Source organism: Rattus norvegicus, chromosome 1 (genome assembly GCF_036323735.1).
Source record: "Rattus norvegicus strain BN/NHsdMcwi chromosome 1, GRCr8, whole genome shotgun sequence".
Taxonomy (NCBI): Eukaryota; Metazoa; Chordata; class Mammalia; order Rodentia; family Muridae; genus Rattus; species Rattus norvegicus.
In genome coordinates this window covers 68,965,194-68,984,697 of record NC_086019.1, presented here as the reverse complement: position 1 = coordinate 68,984,697, position 19,504 = coordinate 68,965,194, and the positions used below count along the sequence as shown (strand labels likewise).

The 19,504-nt window shown below is 35.6% G+C and overlaps 1 protein-coding gene across 1 annotated transcript; it reads left to right on the top strand.

Moving 5' to 3' along the window:
• Window positions 1-16,425: 16,425 nt before the first annotated feature.
• LOC120098104 (vomeronasal type-1 receptor 2-like) lies at window positions 16,426-17,361 on the top strand. Its single transcript, XM_039097048.1, has one exon. The coding sequence runs from the start codon at window positions 16,426-16,428 to the stop codon at window positions 17,359-17,361; it is 936 nt and encodes a 311-aa protein (XP_038952976.1).
• Window positions 17,362-19,504: the final 2,143 nt, after the last annotated feature.

The window sequence follows — 19,504 nt, the reverse complement described above, 5'->3', positions numbered from 1 at the left end:
GGTCTTCTTATTTACAGGGCTATGACTTTAACAAATGATCTATATGTTCAAATTCACAAGCAATTGATATACTATATAATTCAGTCAAATTTTGGCTTTCATGTGCTATAGCTGAGTGTCAAAAGGATATGCTTTAATAACACATTTAGTAGATAGTGCTACATGTTGACTATAGGAAAGATTAAATTATTCAATGCAAAAATAAATGTTGAGATTTGGCATGACTGTACATACTTTTAATGTTAGCAGTCAGGAGGGAAATGCAGACAGACCTCAGTGAGTTTGAGGCAAGCCTTGTCTACACAGTTAATTCTAGTACATGTGAGGTTATATAGAGACCTTGTCATAAAAAGAAAGAACTAAAATTTAAATATCAAATTTATCGTTTACTCCTCAAATTCATCTGGGCATGGACTATGCTTTTAGAACTAGATAATAACTTGTGTCATAACTAATGACTGAAAAGTGGTATAAATTTTCAAGTCATAAGAAATAACTTTAATTATGTGTCTCCTATAACATTATGGAATTTGGACTTAGTGGATTAGTCAATATGCCTAGAGATATTCTTATTTCTTAAATCTCTTCATTGCCAGCAACTCCATTATGAGTTTTAATACTATGTTACCAAGGTTTCTGTCAGGTTTTATATTGCCAATGAAAGGAATGGAATTTTCCACATCAAATATTTATGCAAATCATGGAAGGTGCAGGGTTATTATGGTTATACATATGGTGAATCATGTTATCATTACTTCTTGAAATTTCATTTTACCAGTAATAAATTTATTAAACACAGATGTGATTAATAGAGTCACAATCTATGCTCATGTTCAGAATGCTGTGTCTCTGAAGACAAACATTAGCTACTTAGAATCAGAGAACTGAGAACCGAGGTTTGAAATGGTCCAAGGTGATAGTCTCCTGGATGTTTTGCCCATCTTTATATCATACTGTCTTCTCTGATTGAGGGTTGAGGATTTTATACTTCACTAATTTACAATCCCAGAGCATTCCTCTTTCTAATCATTTTTCTATGTGCTTCTAGCTTTTGACAATTTGCAGGTAGCAGGGTGACAATTTATTTCTGTCCTCATGGATCTTCTGTAGTAGATTCATCTACAGAACTTCCCGAGACTATGTTTAAGACCTCAGCGAGCTAAGGGCAGAACTTAAGAATCTCCATTACATGCTGTTTTTTCATCTGCCACATGTAAGTCTCTGTGTGTTGTGATCAAGGTCCGTCTTCATATGATTTCAATATTTAAATATATTTCTTCTGCTACTTCCTTCTTTCTGTTAACTTCTGTAAGTGTCCATCTTCGATGGGGGACATTAGTAGACAAAGAAGACTTTGCCAAAATGTCTGACTTCTTTAAATCTCCCAGTTTGTATGATTTCAAGTTTTTGAGGGCTGTACAGCCCTCACAATGCTTGCTTTACCTGAGCTTCTCTCAATCATTATGTTGCCACCAGAAGCAACACTGTGAGGTCCCCAAAAGCATGCAGCTGTTTTTAGAACTGCTGGTTCTGATGACTTTTTCATTTATTCTTTCACTGTGTCAATGTTCTCTGTCTTCTTTTTCAATAGTTTGAACTGAGGAGAAACTCACTCGAAGAACACATGTCTCTTGGGTTCAGTACTTTTAGCTCATTATATGAATAGTTTTCTATATTTCTGTTTCATCTGCTTCTTTATTTGGTTGATTTTTAACACGATCTTTCCCATTTTATAACCTGTGACCATTATCACAACAGTTTTTCTGTTTTTCCAAATTTTTCTAATACATGATTGAATATTAGAGAAGTCTCAGTTCTAAGGTCTTAAAGGTTTATTAGAAGTGATCCAACCCTTGATTCTGTTACTCTGCTGGCTTAAAACTCCACCATATTAATTGCTTTTTGAGCAGAGGAAACATCATAAATGTTTAGAATTTATGTTTATTCACTATTTGCTGAAAATGGATGATCCTTAGTTTCTTCATTAAATATAACCGTGCTTCTCATACGCAAACTCAATGGTTTCTGGTTTTAGATTGAGGGACCAGCAGTAGGTTACTTTGATTTTTTATAGGTTAATACCTTAGTGAAGTATAGTAACATAAATTCTTTTATAAAGAGGACTGTGATTAAAATTCCAGTCATTACTGGGGCGATATTTTTAACCTTATCATAATCCATTATCATATATAGATTTTTAAATTTAGTTGTACAAGAGAGCAATGCGTATATGCAGTGATTAGCACAGATTATGCTATCATGTACCTTTTTCTACTGATAAGTTATTGGACATCACTGAATTTCTTAGTGACTGCTCAGCTGAGTGCTCCACATGATGCAGAATTAATCTGAAAATTAATAATTAACTTGGCATTGTTTATATAAGATACATGAATATGCCAGAGGCTAATGACACACATTTATTAGAATGACTCTATTAAATTATTCACTCCAAATTTGATTCCATTTACCATTTAGGCCTGAGAAAAATTAGACTCTTGTTAGCATGCTGTTTCATTCAAAATTAAAAACAAAACAAAACAAAATTAAAAAACAGAAATACCCTTCATTATTGAGTTAAATAGTACACAACAGGAAAAGATTCAGAAATGTTCTTAACTTCCAATAAAAGTACTGACTTTTCCACTAGATGTGCATTAGAAATTGCTCTTCCTTCTGAAAGAAGAGTCCTAGGTTAACAGGCAGTTATCTAGGTTTCTAACTGATACCTCTGCCCTTCTTTCTTGTAAGACCTCATTCTGTTTGTAAGTTTTTCAGCCTACTTGCAAGATTTCAGGTGAACATTTTCTTTTCAGACTGATACACAGAGAATCAAAAAAATGGTGCCTGGTAATTGCACATGCATAAAATGGGTATTGTGAAATGGGACCAGATATAGTACACATTTAGCAAAGATCAGAAAACCTTTTTAGGATGAAGACGCGCTAATAGATAAAAGAGTCCTTGATGTGTCCTAAATTGTTATGAAGATAATTATAATGTAAAGAAATCTTTGCTAGGGTAAAACTTAGATTTAAAATTGTTAAATTGTATGTTTGTGTGTGTGTGTGTGTGTGTGTGTGTGTGTGTGTAGTCAGAAAACAGCCTTAGTTTTATGATCTATTTCTTTTGAGACATGGTCTCTACTTCTCTGGAACTCTCTTAGTAGGGTAGGATAACTGCCTTGTAGATATAGTAAAACTCCTGTCTGCATTCACAATGCTTGCATCTCACAGGTGTGAGGATATAGCCATTTAATTTTTTATGTAATTTATAGAATTTGAAATCTGTCCTCGTAATTGCAGTGAAAACAGTTTATAAACAGATTTCAAAACCTACCCCAGTAATGATTTAATTTCAATCCCACAGTACTTTTTCCCTGTCAATTTTCATGTCTTCACTGATTTCTGAGTCATGAAATGCTCATAGGAAAACCCCAATGGACGTGTGAAACTACACAGAAATGCTCAAAGTCTACTCCAAGAACTACAAACAATTGCAAAAAGCAGAGGTCAGATGTGTTCTTGCCCACAGGAAAAGTATATCAACTGGTTATATATATTTGTGATTTTTCAAAAAAGAGACCATGAAATTTAAGGAATTTGGAAGGAGGATATGAGATGATTTGGAGGAAAAAAGAGAATAAAGCAATTTAATCAGTATGCATTCTTAAAATATAAGCAGAAAGCACTAGTTTACCTGAATGATGCAGTGGTGATTCACTTTATGGAATCATAAATATTTGTTTTGTACTAATTAATCTCGAGGCTGCAATACCTTAATTCAACTTTGACCTCAGAAATTGCTCTAATAGCAGTATACCATGGGAATAATATTGAATATTTATATGATTCCAACAATTTAGTATAGTATGGATGTTTATAGAAATAAAAATCTACATAGTGTTTGAGAATGTCTCTAAGAAAGACTTAATGACTACCATTATAGACAACTCATTGGTAAGCAAACTGAAAACAATTTTAAATCCTCCAAATATATCAAAAGTACCTTAGCATGAACATTTTAAAACATTTCTCTTATGTCTTAGCCTGACACGAAAACAATACCACTGTTAATATAAAACTGTTATGAATATCACAGAAAGTTATATAGAAACATGCTTATAATAATAGTAACTCAAAGCTTAACACCTCTGTTGGATGGTTTAAATTAACTTCCAAGAATCGTCTTACCACAATGAAAATTTAAGTAAGAACTCATCAGTAGTTAATTTCAGTTAATATTATAAATGTATTAAAACTCCATTCTGATGTAGAATATTGAATAACTGAAGGCAAAGGTTTTTCAATGAAAAATGGTGGAGTGATATTAGGAATTGGGAAAGTGATTCAGGCTGAGGACGAAATCCTGGGCATTTTTTCTCTTCTTTACAAGAAAGATCTTATTTATTATATTGGATAAGGATTGAGTTCCTTATTCTCGATATTTTCGTAGCCTATTACATTTATTGAGCTGACTAACAAGATTATGAGTAGGTATGTTCTTACAGGAGCATGAGTATATCAGTTATGCTCCTGTTGCGATGATGAAACACGATGAAGAAAGTCGACTTATAAAAGGAAGATTTTATTTTGGTTAAAGGTTCCAGGAGAGTGTGTCCAGTAGGTCAAGAAGGTATGATTGATTGTAAGCAGTAGAGAAATAGAATTCTGGGATCTCTCATCCTTAAATTCAATCATAAGAGAGAGAGGAAAAATTAGAAAATGCATAAGGTTTTAACTTAAACTCAACCTTTTGTGATGTACTTCCTCCCACAATACCATGTAAACCTCTTACAATAATGACCTTAAGTACAGACCAAGTGCTGGCGGACATTTGTGATGTGCTGGGGGACATTGCTCATTCCTACTACCACAATTAATGAGTCTAAGAGAAGCTACATTATTCTGTAACCCCAAACTACAGTGTGTGAAAAGCTCTTATGGATAATTCACCATACACCCAAGCCTTCATGTAATCTTTGGATTCTTATATATTCAAGCACCTCTCATGATCAGTGTATAGATGGGAGGCAGAGGAGAGTGATGGTGAGATGTCAACTGTGGTTCTTCATTCTCCTCTTTTAGAAGTAAAACATATCCATTTTCATTGCTAGGTACAGCCATCAAGATTTCCTGTTGTTTTTCCTCTGTGATTACAGAGCTAATCCTTATGTAGATTGCTGCAATAACTATTTTGTTCTATGATGACTATGGTCATATTAGGCCTATATGATATTGCTTTACATGAACAATTACTTATGATATTGTATCTGTCAAAAAGATGTGTGAATATTTTGTTTTATGATCTTATAGTCAATTTTTATTAAAAATAGTTTTTCTAGCACAATATATCATGAATGTGGTTTGAACTCCCTCTACTCCTTCAAGTTCCTCCTCATCATGGATCCCATCTAGATCTACTCACATTTTGTGTCTTATTAAGAAACAAATAGTGTTCTAAGGTAATATAATAGTAATGTTTAATGAGAAAAGCACAATTAATGCATCAAAATAAGACAAAAGAAAGGTACAGCAGGAAACCAGCCCATAAAGAAGCAGATACAGAGACATAAAACATTTCTTTAGTTACTTAATACTTTAATAAAAAAAACTAAACTGCAAGCCATAACTTAAATGCAATAATTTTACAGGATATTAAGAGAGAAAAATGTATATAAATTAATTAAAATAGAAGTTGTATATGTACACACACATACAAACTTTTTCTTTTTATTTGGATTCTTTTTAAATTTTCATCTCAAATATTCTCCAGCCTATCTAGTATCTGCTTCTTGGTTACACAAGCTGTGTTGTATAAAGGGTACATCTTAGAGGATTTTAAATAAGGAACACTGATTCATTGCTGCTGGGGGTGTAAACATGATATTGGATGTCTATTTCCTACTTTGTCTTCTATCAGGTTTATTTTATCTGGTTTGACTTTGAAAAATACTATCAATTGGATTTAAGTTTTGTGCAGAGTGATAAGTATGGGTTCATATGCATTGTTCTACATGTGAAGATCCAATTTGACTGTCGTCAGTTGTTGAAGATGTTTTCCTATTTCTATAGTGTATTTATGACTTTGTTAAATCTAAATCTGCATCCATATGTGTTTGGATTTGTTTCTGACTGTTCATTTCAATTCATTTGATGATGATGTTTATTTTTCTGTCAATACATAGCTATTATTGTTCCTACATTTCTGTCATACAATTTTAAATTAGCAGTGGTGATGGCTTCTGGAGTTCTTTTAATGTTCAGGATTGTTTTAGCTATCCTGTTTTTCATGTTTCTTTGTTTGTTTTGTTTTGAATATGGAATTGAGAATTGTCCTTTCAAGGTGTATAAAGTTTTGTGTTTGGATAGTGATGTGGATTGGATCCTACTGTGGATATTGGGGCCTACTGTACCCATAAATTGTTAAATAATGACACAGAGACTTATTTATTTTTATTGTAGGTTAGGCCTTTAACTTAGGCTAAACTCCCAGATAGCTCCTTTAATCTTATTATCCTTGCCCCTAACTTATTCTGAGTTTTTTTTCTTTACCTCTCTGTTAATATTATTGTGTAGGACTACTTGGCTAGTCTTCCTGCATCTGATTCCTCTCCTAAAGATGCTCCCTCAGCTTGGAATTGCCACCTTCCTTTTCCTGGCTAGGTATTTGCCATTGCATCTTTAGTAAGCCCATCAACATGGGAGAGAGGTGATTATAAATGCTAAGACAGGCATTGAGTCATAGTAATAAAAATAAGAAAATCTCATTAGTTCTTGGCTCTGAGCATGAACAACAATCAGCAATCGAATATACAGACATCCTTCACACAGGTACTCCGGAAAATTTTGGTGTGATGCTTAATATTAATTCATTCAGTCCATGATTATGGAGAAATTTCCATCTTCTGATCTTCTTCAATTTCTGCCTTTTTTAAAAATTGGATATTTCTCTATTAACATTTCAAAGGTGGTTCCCTTCCCCAGTTTCCTATCCATAAGCCTCCCCTATTCCCTCCCTGTACACCCTCAATTACCGCCCCTCTTCCTAACATTTCCTACACTGGGAGTTCAACCTTGTCAGGACCAAAGACTTCTCCTTCCATTGGAGCCCAGCAAGGTCATCCTCTGCTACATATGAAGTTGGAGGCACGGGCCAGTCCATGTATAGCCTTTGGGTAGTGCTTTAGTCCCTGGAAACTTTGGTTGGTTGGTATTGTTGCTCGTATGGAGTTGCAAGCCCCTTCAGCAATTTGAATCCTTTCTGTAATTCCTCCAGTGGGTGTCGCATTTTCACTTCAATGTTTTGCTGCTAGCATATGCCTCTGTATTTGTGGTGTTAGGGCTGTGTCTCTAAGGAGAGATATATATCCAGTTCCTGTCAGAATGCACTTCTTAGCTTCATCAATCTTATTTAGTTTTGGTCGCTATATAAATACGGGCCATATGTGAGGCCTGCTCTGACTAGCGGTTCTTACAATCTCGGCTCTAAACTTTGCCTCAATATCACCTTCTATGGATATTTTGGTACCCCCTTTTAAGAAGGAGTGAAGCATCCTCATTGTGTTCATCCTTTTGCTTGAGCTTAATATGGTCCGTGGATTTCGTCTTGGTTAATCTAGCTTTTGGGCTAATATCCATTTATCATTGAGTGAATACCATGTGTGTTTTTCTCTGATTGGGTTACCCCAAAAAGGATGATATTTTCTTTTTTTAAAATTTTTTATTAGATATATTTCTTTACTTACATTTCAAATGTTATTCCCTTTCCCTGTTTCTTGTCCATAAACGCCCATCTCCAGCCCTCCCCCTACCCTATACGGGTATTCCCCACATACATATCCCCCTTACTGCCCCATTCATATTCCCCTGCACTGGGGGTACAACCTTGGCAGGACCAAGAGCTTCCCTTGCCACAGGCACCCCAACAAGCTTATTCTCTGCTATATATGCAATTGGGACCCCGGGTCATTCCATGTATAGTCTTTCTGTAGTGGTTTAGTCCCTGGAAGCACTGGTTGGGTGGCATTGTTGCAAGCTCCTTCAACTCTTTTAATACTTCCTCTGATTCTCCCCAAGGTGGTCCTGTTCTCAGTTAAGTGGTTCGCTGTTAGCATTGACCTCTGTACTGGGCATGCTCTGGATGTCTCTCTCAGGAGAGATCTCTATCCAGTCCCTTTCAGCAGGCATTTTTTGCTTCATCAGTCTTTTCTAGTTTTGGTGGCTGTATATATATTAACCACATGTGGGGCAGGCTCTGAATGGCCCTTCCTTGATTCGCTCCTTTAAACTATACTTCCATATCGCCTCCTATGGATATGTTTTTCCCATTTTAAGAAGAAGTTGGAGCATCCACATTTTGGTCACCCTTCTTCTTGAGCTTCCTGTGGTGTGTGGATCTTGGGTAATTCAAGATTTTTGGCTAATATCCACTTGTCAGAGAGTGCATACCAAGTGTGTTTTTCTGTGATTGAATTACCTCACTCAGGATGAAATTTTCTAGTTCATTCCAATTGCTTATGAATTTCATGAACTCATTGTTTTTGATAGCTGAGTAGTACTCCATTGTGTAGATGTACTTCATTTTTTGAATCCATTCCTCTGTTGAAGGGCATCTGGGTTCTTTCCAGCTCCTGGCTATTATAAATAAGGCTTCTGTGAACATAATGGAGCATGTCTTTGTTGTATGTTGGAACATCTTTTGTGTATATGCCCAGGAGAAGTATAACTGGGTCTTCAGGTAGTGGAATGACCAATTTTCTGAGGAACCTCCTTCCTGATTTCCAGATTGGTTGTGCCAGTTTGCAATCCCAACAATGGAGGAGTGTTCCTCTTTTTCCACATCCTTGCCAGTATCTGCTGTTACCTGAGTTTTTTTATCTTAGCCATTCTGACTGGTATGAGGTAAAATCTCAGGGTTGCCTTGATTTGCATTTCCCTGATGACTAAGGATGTTGGACAGCTCTTTAGGTTCCTCTCAGTCACTCTATATTCCTAGGCTGAGAATTCTTTGTTTATCTCGGTGCCCCATTTTTGAATAGGGTTATTTGCCTCTCTGGACTCTTACTTTTTTTGATGAATATGAAGTATAACTTCTTGGGTTCTTTGTATATTTTGGATATTAACCCTCTATCAGATGTAGGATTGGTAAAGATCTTTTCCCAATCCATTGATTGCCATTTTGTCCTAATGACAGTGTCCTTTGCCTTACAGAAGATATACAGTTTTATGAGGTTCCATTTGTCAATACTTGATCTCAGAGCATAAGTCATTTGTGTTTTGCTGAGGAAATTTTTCTCAGTGCCCATGTGTTTCAGACTCTTCCCCACTTTTTTTCTATTAGTTTGATTTTATTTCATTTGTTGTGGAAGTCCTTGTTTAGAGTCACACTGAAAATTATATCTTATTTGTAATTATTTTGAAGGGTGTCATTTCCCTAATTTCTCTCTCAGCCTGTTTATCCTTTGAGTAGTGATAGGCTACTTATTCGTTTTTGTTAATTTTATACCCAGACACTTTGCTGAAGTTGTTTATCAGGATAAATACTTCTCTGGTGGAATTTTACGGTCATATAAGTATACTATCATATTATCTGCGAATAGTGATATTTTGACTTCTTCCTTTCGATTTCTGTCCATTTGAACTGTATTTGTTGTCTGGTTGCTCTGCCTAGGACTTCAAGATCTATATTGAATAAGTAGGGAGAGTGTGTGCAGCCTTTTCTAGTCCCTAATTTTTGTGGGATTCCTTCAAGTTTCTCTCCATTTAGTTTGATGTTAGCTACTGGTTTGCCATATATTGCTTTTACTTTGATTAGGTATGGGACTTGAATTTCTGATTATTCCAGGACATTTATCATGAAGGGTTGTTGAATTTTGTCAAAAGTTTTCTCAATATCTAATGAAATGATCATGCAGTTTTTATATTTGAGTTTGTTTATATAGTTGATACATAGATTGATTTCTGTACATTGAACAATCCCTGCTTCCCTGGGATTAAGCCTACTTGATCATGATGGATGAGCATTTTCATGTGTTCTTGGAAGTGATTTGTAGGAATTTTATTGAGTTTTTTTACCTTGATATTCATAAATGAAATTGTTCTGAATTTCTCTTTCTTTATTGGGTCTTTGTGTGGTTTATTTATAAGAGTAATTGTGGCTTCATAGAAGGAATTTGGTAGTGCTCTGTCTGTTTCTATGTTGTAGAATAGTTTGGACAGTATTGGTATGAGGTATTTTATGAAGGTCATTTAGAATTCTGCACTAAAGCCATCTAATCCTGGGCTCTTTTTGGTAAGGAGACTTTTAATAATTACTTCTATTCTTAGTATTTACTGGGTTGTTTAGATGATTTATCTGTTCCTGATTTAAGTTTGGTACCTAGTATTTGTCTAGAAAATTGTCCATTTCCTCCAGATTTTCAAGTTTTGTTGAATATAGGTTTTTGTTGTAGGATCTGATGAGTTTTGATTTTCCTTAGATTCTGTTGTTATGTTTCCCTTTTCACTTCTGATATTGTTAATGTTAACATGCTCTCTGTACCCTCTTGTTAGTCTGACTAAGGGTTTATCTACTTTTTGATTTCCTCAGAGTACAAGTTTTTGTTTCTGTTGATTCTTTGTACAGTCTTTTTTGTTTCTACTTGGTTGATTTCAGCCCTGAGTTTGATTATTTCCTGTCTTTTTTTTAATTTTATTTAATACTTAATAATAATTCTTTGGTTTCTGGGCAAACATCCCCCTCCCCCCTCCCCTTCCTTATGGGTGTTCCCCTCCCAACCCTACCCCCATTGCCGCCCTCCCCCCAACAGTCTAGTTCACTGGGGGTTCAGTCTTAGCAGGACCCGGGGCTTCCCCTTCCACTGGTGCTCTTACTAGGATATTCATTGCTACCTAAGAGGTCAGAGTCCAGGGTCAGTCCATGTATAGTCTTTAGGTAGTGGCTTAGTCCCCGGAAGCTCTGGATGCTTGGAATTGTTGTACATATGGGGTCTCGAGCCCCTTCAAGCTCTTCCAGTTCTTTCTCTGATGCCTTCAACGGGGGTCCTATTCTCAGTTCAGTGGTTTGCTGCTGGCATTCACCTCTGTATTTGCTGTATTCTGGCTGTGTCTCTCAGGAGCGATCTACATCCGGCTCCTGTTGGTCTGCACTTCTTTGCTTCATCCATCTTGTCTAATTGGGTGGCGTATATGTATGGGCCACGTGTGGGGCAGGCTCTGAATGGGTGTTCCTTCAGTCTCTGTTTTAATCTTTGCTTCTCTCTTCTCTGCCAAGGGTATTCTTGTTCCCCTTTTAGAGAAGGAGTGAAACATTCACATTTTGATCATCCGTCTTGAGTTTCATTTGTTCTAGGCATCTAGGGTAATTCAAGCATTTGGGCTAATAGCCACTTATCAGAGAGTGCATACCATGTTTGTCTTTCTGTAATTGGGTTAGCTCACTCAGGATGATATTTTCCAGTTCCAACCATTTGGCTACGAATTTCATAAAGCCGTTGTTTTTGATAGCTGAGTAATATTCCATTGTGTAGATGTACCACATTTTCTGTATCCATTCCTCTGTTGAAGGGCATCTGGGTTCTTTCCATCTTCTGGCTATTATAAATAAGGCTGCTATGAACATAGTGGAGCACGTGTCTTTTTTATATGTTGGGGCATCTTTTGGATATATGCCCAAGACTCCTCTTGTGTGAATTTTTTTGTTCTAGAGCTTTTAGGTGTGTTTTCAAGCTGCTGACATGCTGTCTCCTGTATTTTTCTGCAGTCACTTTGATCTATGAGTTTTCCTCTTAGTACAGATTTCACTGTGTCCCATAAGCTTGCGTATATTATACCTTCCTTTTCGCTAAATGCTAACAACTCTTGAATTTCTTTATTTCTTTCGTTCTTGACCAAGTTATTGTTGAGTGGAATATTTTCAACTTCCACGTATATGTGGGCATTCTGTATTGTTATTGAAGACCAGCCTTAGTTCGTGGTGATATGATAGGATGCATGGGATTATTTCTGTCTTCCTGTATTTGTTGAGGCCTGTTTTGTGACTGATTATATGGTCAATTTTAGAGAAGGTACCATTAGGTGCTGAGAAGAAGTTATATCCTTTTGTTTTAAGATGGGATGTTCTATAAATATCTGTCAAGTCCCTTTGATTCATAACTTCTGTTAGTTCCTCTAGGTCCCTGTTTAATTTCTGTTTCCATAACCTGTCCATTGATGGGAATGGGGTGTTGAAATCTCCTACTATTTTTGTTTGAGGTGCAGTGTGTGCTTTTGAGCTTTAGTAAGGTTCCTTTTATGAATGTAGGTGCCCTTATATTTGGAGCATAGATATTTAGGATTGAGAGTTCATCTTGGTGTACTCTTCCCGTTATGAATATGAAGGGTACCTCATTATCTTTTTCCATGGTTTTCAGTTGAAAGTCGAACTTATTCAGTATTAAATGGCTATTCCAGCTTGTTTCTTTGGGCCATTTGCTTGGAAAGTTGTTTTCCAGCCTTTTGCTCTGAGTTAGTGTCTGTCTTTGTTTTTGAGATTTGATTCCTGCATGTAGTAAAATGCTGGGACCTCTTTATGTATCTACTCAGTTAGTCCAGTTTTTTATTGTGGAATTCAGTCCATTGATGTTGAGAAGTATTAAGGAATAGTGATTGTTGCTTCCTGGTATTTTTGACTTCGAGGTGGAGTTATGTTTGTGTGTCTCTCTAATTTTGGTTTTGTTGCAATGAGATTACTGTCTTGTTTTTTCCTAGGCTGCAGTTTCCTTCCTTGTGTTGGGCTTTTCCATCTATTATCCTTTGTAGGACTGGATTCATAGAGAAATAATGTGCAAATTTTGTTTTGTCATGAAATATCTTGATTTCTCCATCTATGTTAATTGAGAGTTTTACCAGATATAGTAGCCCGCTGTGTGATTTGTGTTCTTTTAGGGTCTATATGACATCTGTCCAGGATCTTCTGGTTTTTGTAGTCTCTAGTAAGATGTCTAGTGCAATTCCTATAGGTCTACCTTTGTATGTTACTTGACATTATTCCCTTACTTATTCATTCTTTGTTTTATGCATTTGGTGTTTTTACTATTATATGATGGGAGAAATTTCTTTTCTGGTCCAATCTATTTAGATTGCTATAAGCTTGTATGTTTACGGACATCTCTTTCTTTAGATTAGGAAAGTTTTCTTCTATAATTTTGTTGAAGATATATACTGGCTCTTTAATTTGGAAGTCTTCATTCTCTTATATACCTATTATCCTTAGTTTTGATGTTCTCATAGTGTCCTGGATTTCATGTAAGTTTTGGGCTAGGAGCTTTTTGTATTCTACATTATCGTTGATGGTTGTGTCGATAGAAGATTCTCTCTTCTATCTCTTCTATTCTGTTGGTAATGCCTACACCTATGACTCCTGATATCCTCCCTAGGTTTTTTATTTCCATGTTTGTCTCCTTTTTGTTTCTTTATTGTTTCTCTTTCCATTTTTAATTCCTGGATTTTTTTAAAATTCCTTCACATGTTTGTTTGTGTTTTCCTGTAATTCTTTGGGATTTTGGAGCTGAGAGCTGTCAAACTTGCAGCTTTTAGTCATACAAGCCTACTACTTGATAGTTAGTTCACCCAAACATTTTCTATTAGTTGAGGCTATTGTAAAAGTATTCTTTTACTTATTTTTCCCAGTCCATTTGATGCTTGTATGTATTAAGGTTCCTTATTTTTGTGAGTTAATTTTCTACCCAGGATTTTTAGTGAAAATGTTTTTCTACTGTAGGAATTTTCCATCGTCAAGGGGTCACTTATGCAGACTATAACCTATCTGCAAATAAAGAAAACATATGCAACTCACTATGATTTGCATATCATCACTTTCAGCCATACTAATCTCTGTATTACCTCAACTTTTAAATAAATCATGTTGACATGAACACATGCTCAATTCTTAAACATGGTGTGCCTTTGACTTTCTTCTTATGTGATTTTTGTGGTATCCTAATGGTCTAAGAACCTTTTAAGTTGAAACATGTTTTTTCACTGGTTATTTATATTCTTATAAATCTGACATGTGAAATTTAACAGCTTTATCATTTTGTGAGTTTGTAAATCTTCTAAACAAACCAGAAAGTACAGGTAACTATAGCATATAGACCTCAAAATCATGCCATTTCCACTGTCCTCCATACGGCTTTATAGGTTCTGCATTTCTTTTTTATGATTTTAGTCATTTAAAGAGCACAGACAATTATATAGTAATGTACAAGAGTCATTGTAAGTGGTGCATAAGCATTACATTGAGCTCACATTATGCACCACATTAATATTCAAGAGTTTTCCTTGTTTGGATCATGATCAGATTCTATTACACCTTGACTCTTTTTTTGTAAAGGTACAAGCGTCACTTCACACACATTCAAGAATCCTTACCTACAGTCAGTGTACCTTCTGTGTATGTCACAAGTGATTATAGAACAGAGACATATAGATTTCATGTATGCTTAGTTCAATAAATTTTATAAGTAAAACCTACCTAGTGTGAAACATGTAGACTAAGAAATAGAATAAGATCTTTGTTTAAAGATAGTACTTGTACATATATTGTGAAACTTGTTACTTCAAAAATAGTTTAATAATTATAGATTTCTACACATTATAATTACTCATAGACTGTAATATTCTAAAATCTTTTTAGCATTCAGATTAGTATTATGTTCTTGTGAAATATCTATATATCCCAATCTTTAACAAGAATTTATATTTTCCACCCCTTTTACTTAACATTTCTGCTGTTCCATGACAATCTCAGATAATGGATTTAAGGAGAACAGAGGATATTCTTCCTATGTTTATTCCACATTAAATGTAGTTTTTCCCTTTTTCCTGATTTTGTTTTTGAGATCATAATATAATATGCCTTTCTCCTCTCTTTATTCCTCCCTCTAAATCCTCACATTTCTTCCAAATATTCTTCAAATTTATGTTTTCTTTTTTACTACTTGTTTTCATAAATATATATGTATATAAACATTTCTTTCTAAACATGAGTATCCCATTTCATGTATTACGTGTGTGATTTTTAGGACTGACCTTTTATCACTGAACAAGTTATTGTTGTGGTCTTTCTCAGAAAGGAAATTCCCCTGTATCTATATTTCCTTGGTTTTCTCGAATTCTCTTTGTGTAGGTTTAGGACATATTAGCTGATTACATTCGTTATGGCATGTTGAGTGGTATTGTTCTTGGTCAGCTCACATTTGGAAATTATATTGGTGAGATTTTATGAATTTCTTTATGTTTCTATGAGGAAACTTCAGTTCTCCTTACATAGAATGAACTCTGATTTTTCTACCTTTCTTCCTAGCAGGAGCAACAAGAAAGAAAAATTGAATGTCAACATTAACATTTTTCTGTAGGAGGTAAGTCTGGTTATTAAGGCATGGGATCTGATCGATTTGTTCATGAATTGCGTCATTCTTCCCTAGAGTTTAGTTATCCATAGGAGACACAATCTCACAGAAAACTCAGTGATGTTTATTCTTGTGTCTAGACAATCAATGAACATGACAAGTATCTGTAGTTCAGGATGTGAATATAGACCATTGGACTTGTGCAAATGAGCAATATACCTGGATTATATGACAGAATCCTTATTTCTTTCCTTCTGAGGATTCTCCCTTGTGTTTTCTAGAGTGGGTGGGTCACTTTGCGCTCATATCGATAGTGAATGAGGATTGTTTTCCCTCATCCTAAACAATGTTTGTTGATAGCTTTATTGCTGCTTTATTGCTCATTCTGACTGCAAAGAGACGAAATCTCAGTTTTTTTATTATGTATTTCTACAAATGTTAAGAATAATGGACTGTGTTTCAGGTATGTATTAGTAAATTTTATTCTTTTAATGAAAAAACTTTTTGTTCAAGTCCATAGAAAACTTGTAAATGATCATTGGTTTCACTCATTTTTTTGTGCATGTGTGTTTATTTTATAGTTCAGATAATAGTTTTATGCAAGATGATTAGATATCACATATTTAGAAATCAGATAAGAAAATTAATGGGATCTTCTTAAATTGGAAATTTCAATATTTCTATATTTTTATCCCATACACATTATAAGTGGCAATTTATTTTGTAATTTAGAGAGAAGAGTTCTTCTCACTGTCACCAAATTATCATTGTTTCTCCTAGAAAATCATGACTTCCTATTTCATAATTAAATTTCTTAAAAAATATTTGAAGTATTCTTTAAATACATATGCTTGATGACTGCAACACATTATTAGTGATGAGCAATTGTTTTTCAAATGGGATTTTGTTATGTTGCCTCCACTGCCTTTACAAGCTTGAGATCAAAAAGGTCTTCCCTCACCCCTCATCCACTTACAAAAGTTCAAATCATCATTTTTATGAGAGAGGTCATTTTATGCCATTAAAATGCAATTATGGTTAATGACAGGATGGAGTCCAAGGATTTGGCAGTAGGAGTTATATTCATCCTTCAATGTTCCATGGGAATTCTGAGACATTTCACTCTTCTATCTTATTACCTAATGCTTCATTATAATAAACACACATTAAAACCAATTGATTTGATTCTCATGAACATGTTCATAGCCAACTTCTTGTTAATTTTCTCTAAAAGTGTGCTACAGACAGTGGAAATTTTTGGGATGGAACTGTTCTTCAATGTCTTAGTTTGCAAATTTCTTTTGTATATTGAAAGAGTTGGCCGAAGTGTTTCTGTTGCTACCGTCTGTCTCTTGAGTGTCTTCCAAGCCATCACCATCAGTCCCAGAAACTCCTGCCTTAACGGTCTTAAAGTAAAAGTTCCAAAGTACATCAACCTCTCTATTTTCTTTTGCTGGCCCCTGTATTTTGTTATAAATATGATTTTACCAGTGTATGCATGTATTAAGTGGAACAGCAATAACATGACATATAAAAGATCTATAAAATACTGCTTTAGTGTAGGTCATGATGAATTTACAGGCTCTATTTTTACAATACTTTTTGTATTCCCTGAAGTCTTTCTTGCTATCCTTATTGTCTTGTCTGGAAGCTCAATGGTTGTCACTTTGTATAGGCACAAGCTGCAGGTTCAGCACATCTACTGCAATTATGCTTCTACCAGAACGTCCCCTGAATCAAGAGCCACTAAGAGCATTGTGGTACTAGTGGCAGTCTTTATTTGCTTTTATTCTGTCTCTTCCATCTTATATGGCTGCATTGCTCTTTTCTGTGATGATAGCTGGTGGTTGATAAACATTGCAAACATCATTTACCCGTGTTTTCCAATTTTTGGTTCCTTTTTTGTGAGCCATAACCCTGCTTTGTCTAGATTCAGCTTCTCCTGGATAAAAAATACACGAAGAGTATAAATTTATCAAATGTAAACAAATTATATTAATTTAGTCATTTAGTTTCAAGTATCAATATAAAATCTTTTAAAAAACCCATTTTATTTCTTAGGGGAACTGTAATAATTGTTTACACTTCATATTGTGTTCATTCACCGATATGTACACAGCAAAGAAGTTGAATGGGTTTGCCTTTACTCAATAAATATAGCTGCTTTGGCAAAAATATTAAGTAGACTTTCTCAAGGCTAAGTGAATACTTTTTACTTTGATTCTGAAAAGATGTTTCGATAACATTTGACCAAGAAAGTACACATATGATTTTGTTTTTATGAAGCAAGCACGGTTACTAGAGTGGTAGATATTGTTAGAAAGTAGTTAATTATTAAATTTACTATGTATGTTTAATTGTTTTGCAATATTTTGCTCTGTACTTTATATTATATTTGTGTGAAAAGAGCACTAGGAAACAGGCACAATAGCAGTTTTTAGAGCAATATATAAAATATGTTTGCTGCACAATAGATTAAAACATAAATTTCCTGTGACAAAGACTGTGGCATTTTTGCTTGCTATCTTTGTAAGACTGATGTGTCTCAGAAACTCTTATGTGAAGTATTGATAATTGTATAACTATTCTGGAAATCATTCTGGAGGTTCCTGAGAAAATAGATTTACCTGAAGACCCAGCTATACCAGTCTTGGGCATATACCCCAAAGAAGCCATCCAATGCCACAGGGGCATGTTTGCCACTATGTTCATAGCAACCTTAATTGTGATAGCCAGAAGCTGGAAAAAATACAGATGTTCCACAATGGAAGAATGGATACAGAAAATGTCTTTAATTTACAAAACGGAATACTATTCAGCTTTTAAGAATGAGGACATGAGTTTTGCAGGCAAATGGATGGGACTAGAATATAACATCCTCAATGAGGCCACTCAGAACCAAATTGAAATGCATGGTATATACTTACTAATAAGTAGATATTTGCTAAGAAATACAGAATACGGAGAATACCCTTCATAGAACTCAAGAAGGCTAACAAGCCAAAGGGCCCATGTGAGAATATCAATCCCACTTAGGAGGGAAAAGAAAGCAGTCACAGGGGGCAGAGGGTAGGAGACCCATGCATAGGAGAGGGGACAGGGAGGGGGAAGGGGAACATAATCAAGATGATTAAGTATCAGAAGAGGGAAACAGAAGTGAATCCCTGAGGGCAGCAGAAAGACTGGAAACAGATATACTCAGGAGGTGGGAAACTGGGTGCCCCTCTAGGATGTACGAGAGACATGAGAGGTGAGAGACACTCAGGAATCAGATGGAAGGACCTTAAATGAAATGACCAACAGTGGTTAAAGGGAGCTTGTGGAGTCCACCTCCAGTAGAAAGACAGGGCATCAATGGAGGCACTTGCCATCCCACACTCGAAAATTCTGACACAGATTAGTTCCTGTCTAAAAGGACTGCAGAGACAAAAACTGGAGAAAAGACTGAGTGACAGAAGGTCCCGTGACAGGCCCTAATTGAGACCAAGCTGAAAGGGAGAATCCAAGGCCTGAAATTATGACGGATGATGCAGTGTGCTTACAGACAGGAGCCTAGCATGACTGTCATCCAAGAGGCCCAACAAGCTGCTGATGAGGCATATGCAGATACTTAAACCCAACCAATGGATAGAAGTCTGAAATCCCTGTGGTTGAATTAGGGAAAGGATGGAAGAAGCTGAGGAGGAAAGATATCTCATAGGAAGACCAACAGTCACAACCACCCCTCCTTCCCTGAGATTACTTTGTCCGGGCAGCATACAATTGCTGGTATGAGGCTCTCATCACATATACAACAGAAGACTTCCTGGCCTGGTCTCAGTAAGAGAAGATGCACCTAACCCTCAAGAGACTTGAGGCCTGAAGAAGTTGGGATGTCTAGTGATGTGGGGGGACAAGCATGGAGATTCTAATGAACATGGGGGAGGAGGAGTGGGATGAGACATTGTCGGAGGCCAGACAGGGAGGAGGATAGTGACTGGATGTAAAAAAACAATTAAGGAATAATAATTTTTTAAAGTTTACACTGAAGTTGACAATTAATCAGAAATATAGGGCATGGAATGTTTAAAATGGCCATTGTAGTTTGTCAGCAAGTAGTTGTGCTTGACACTC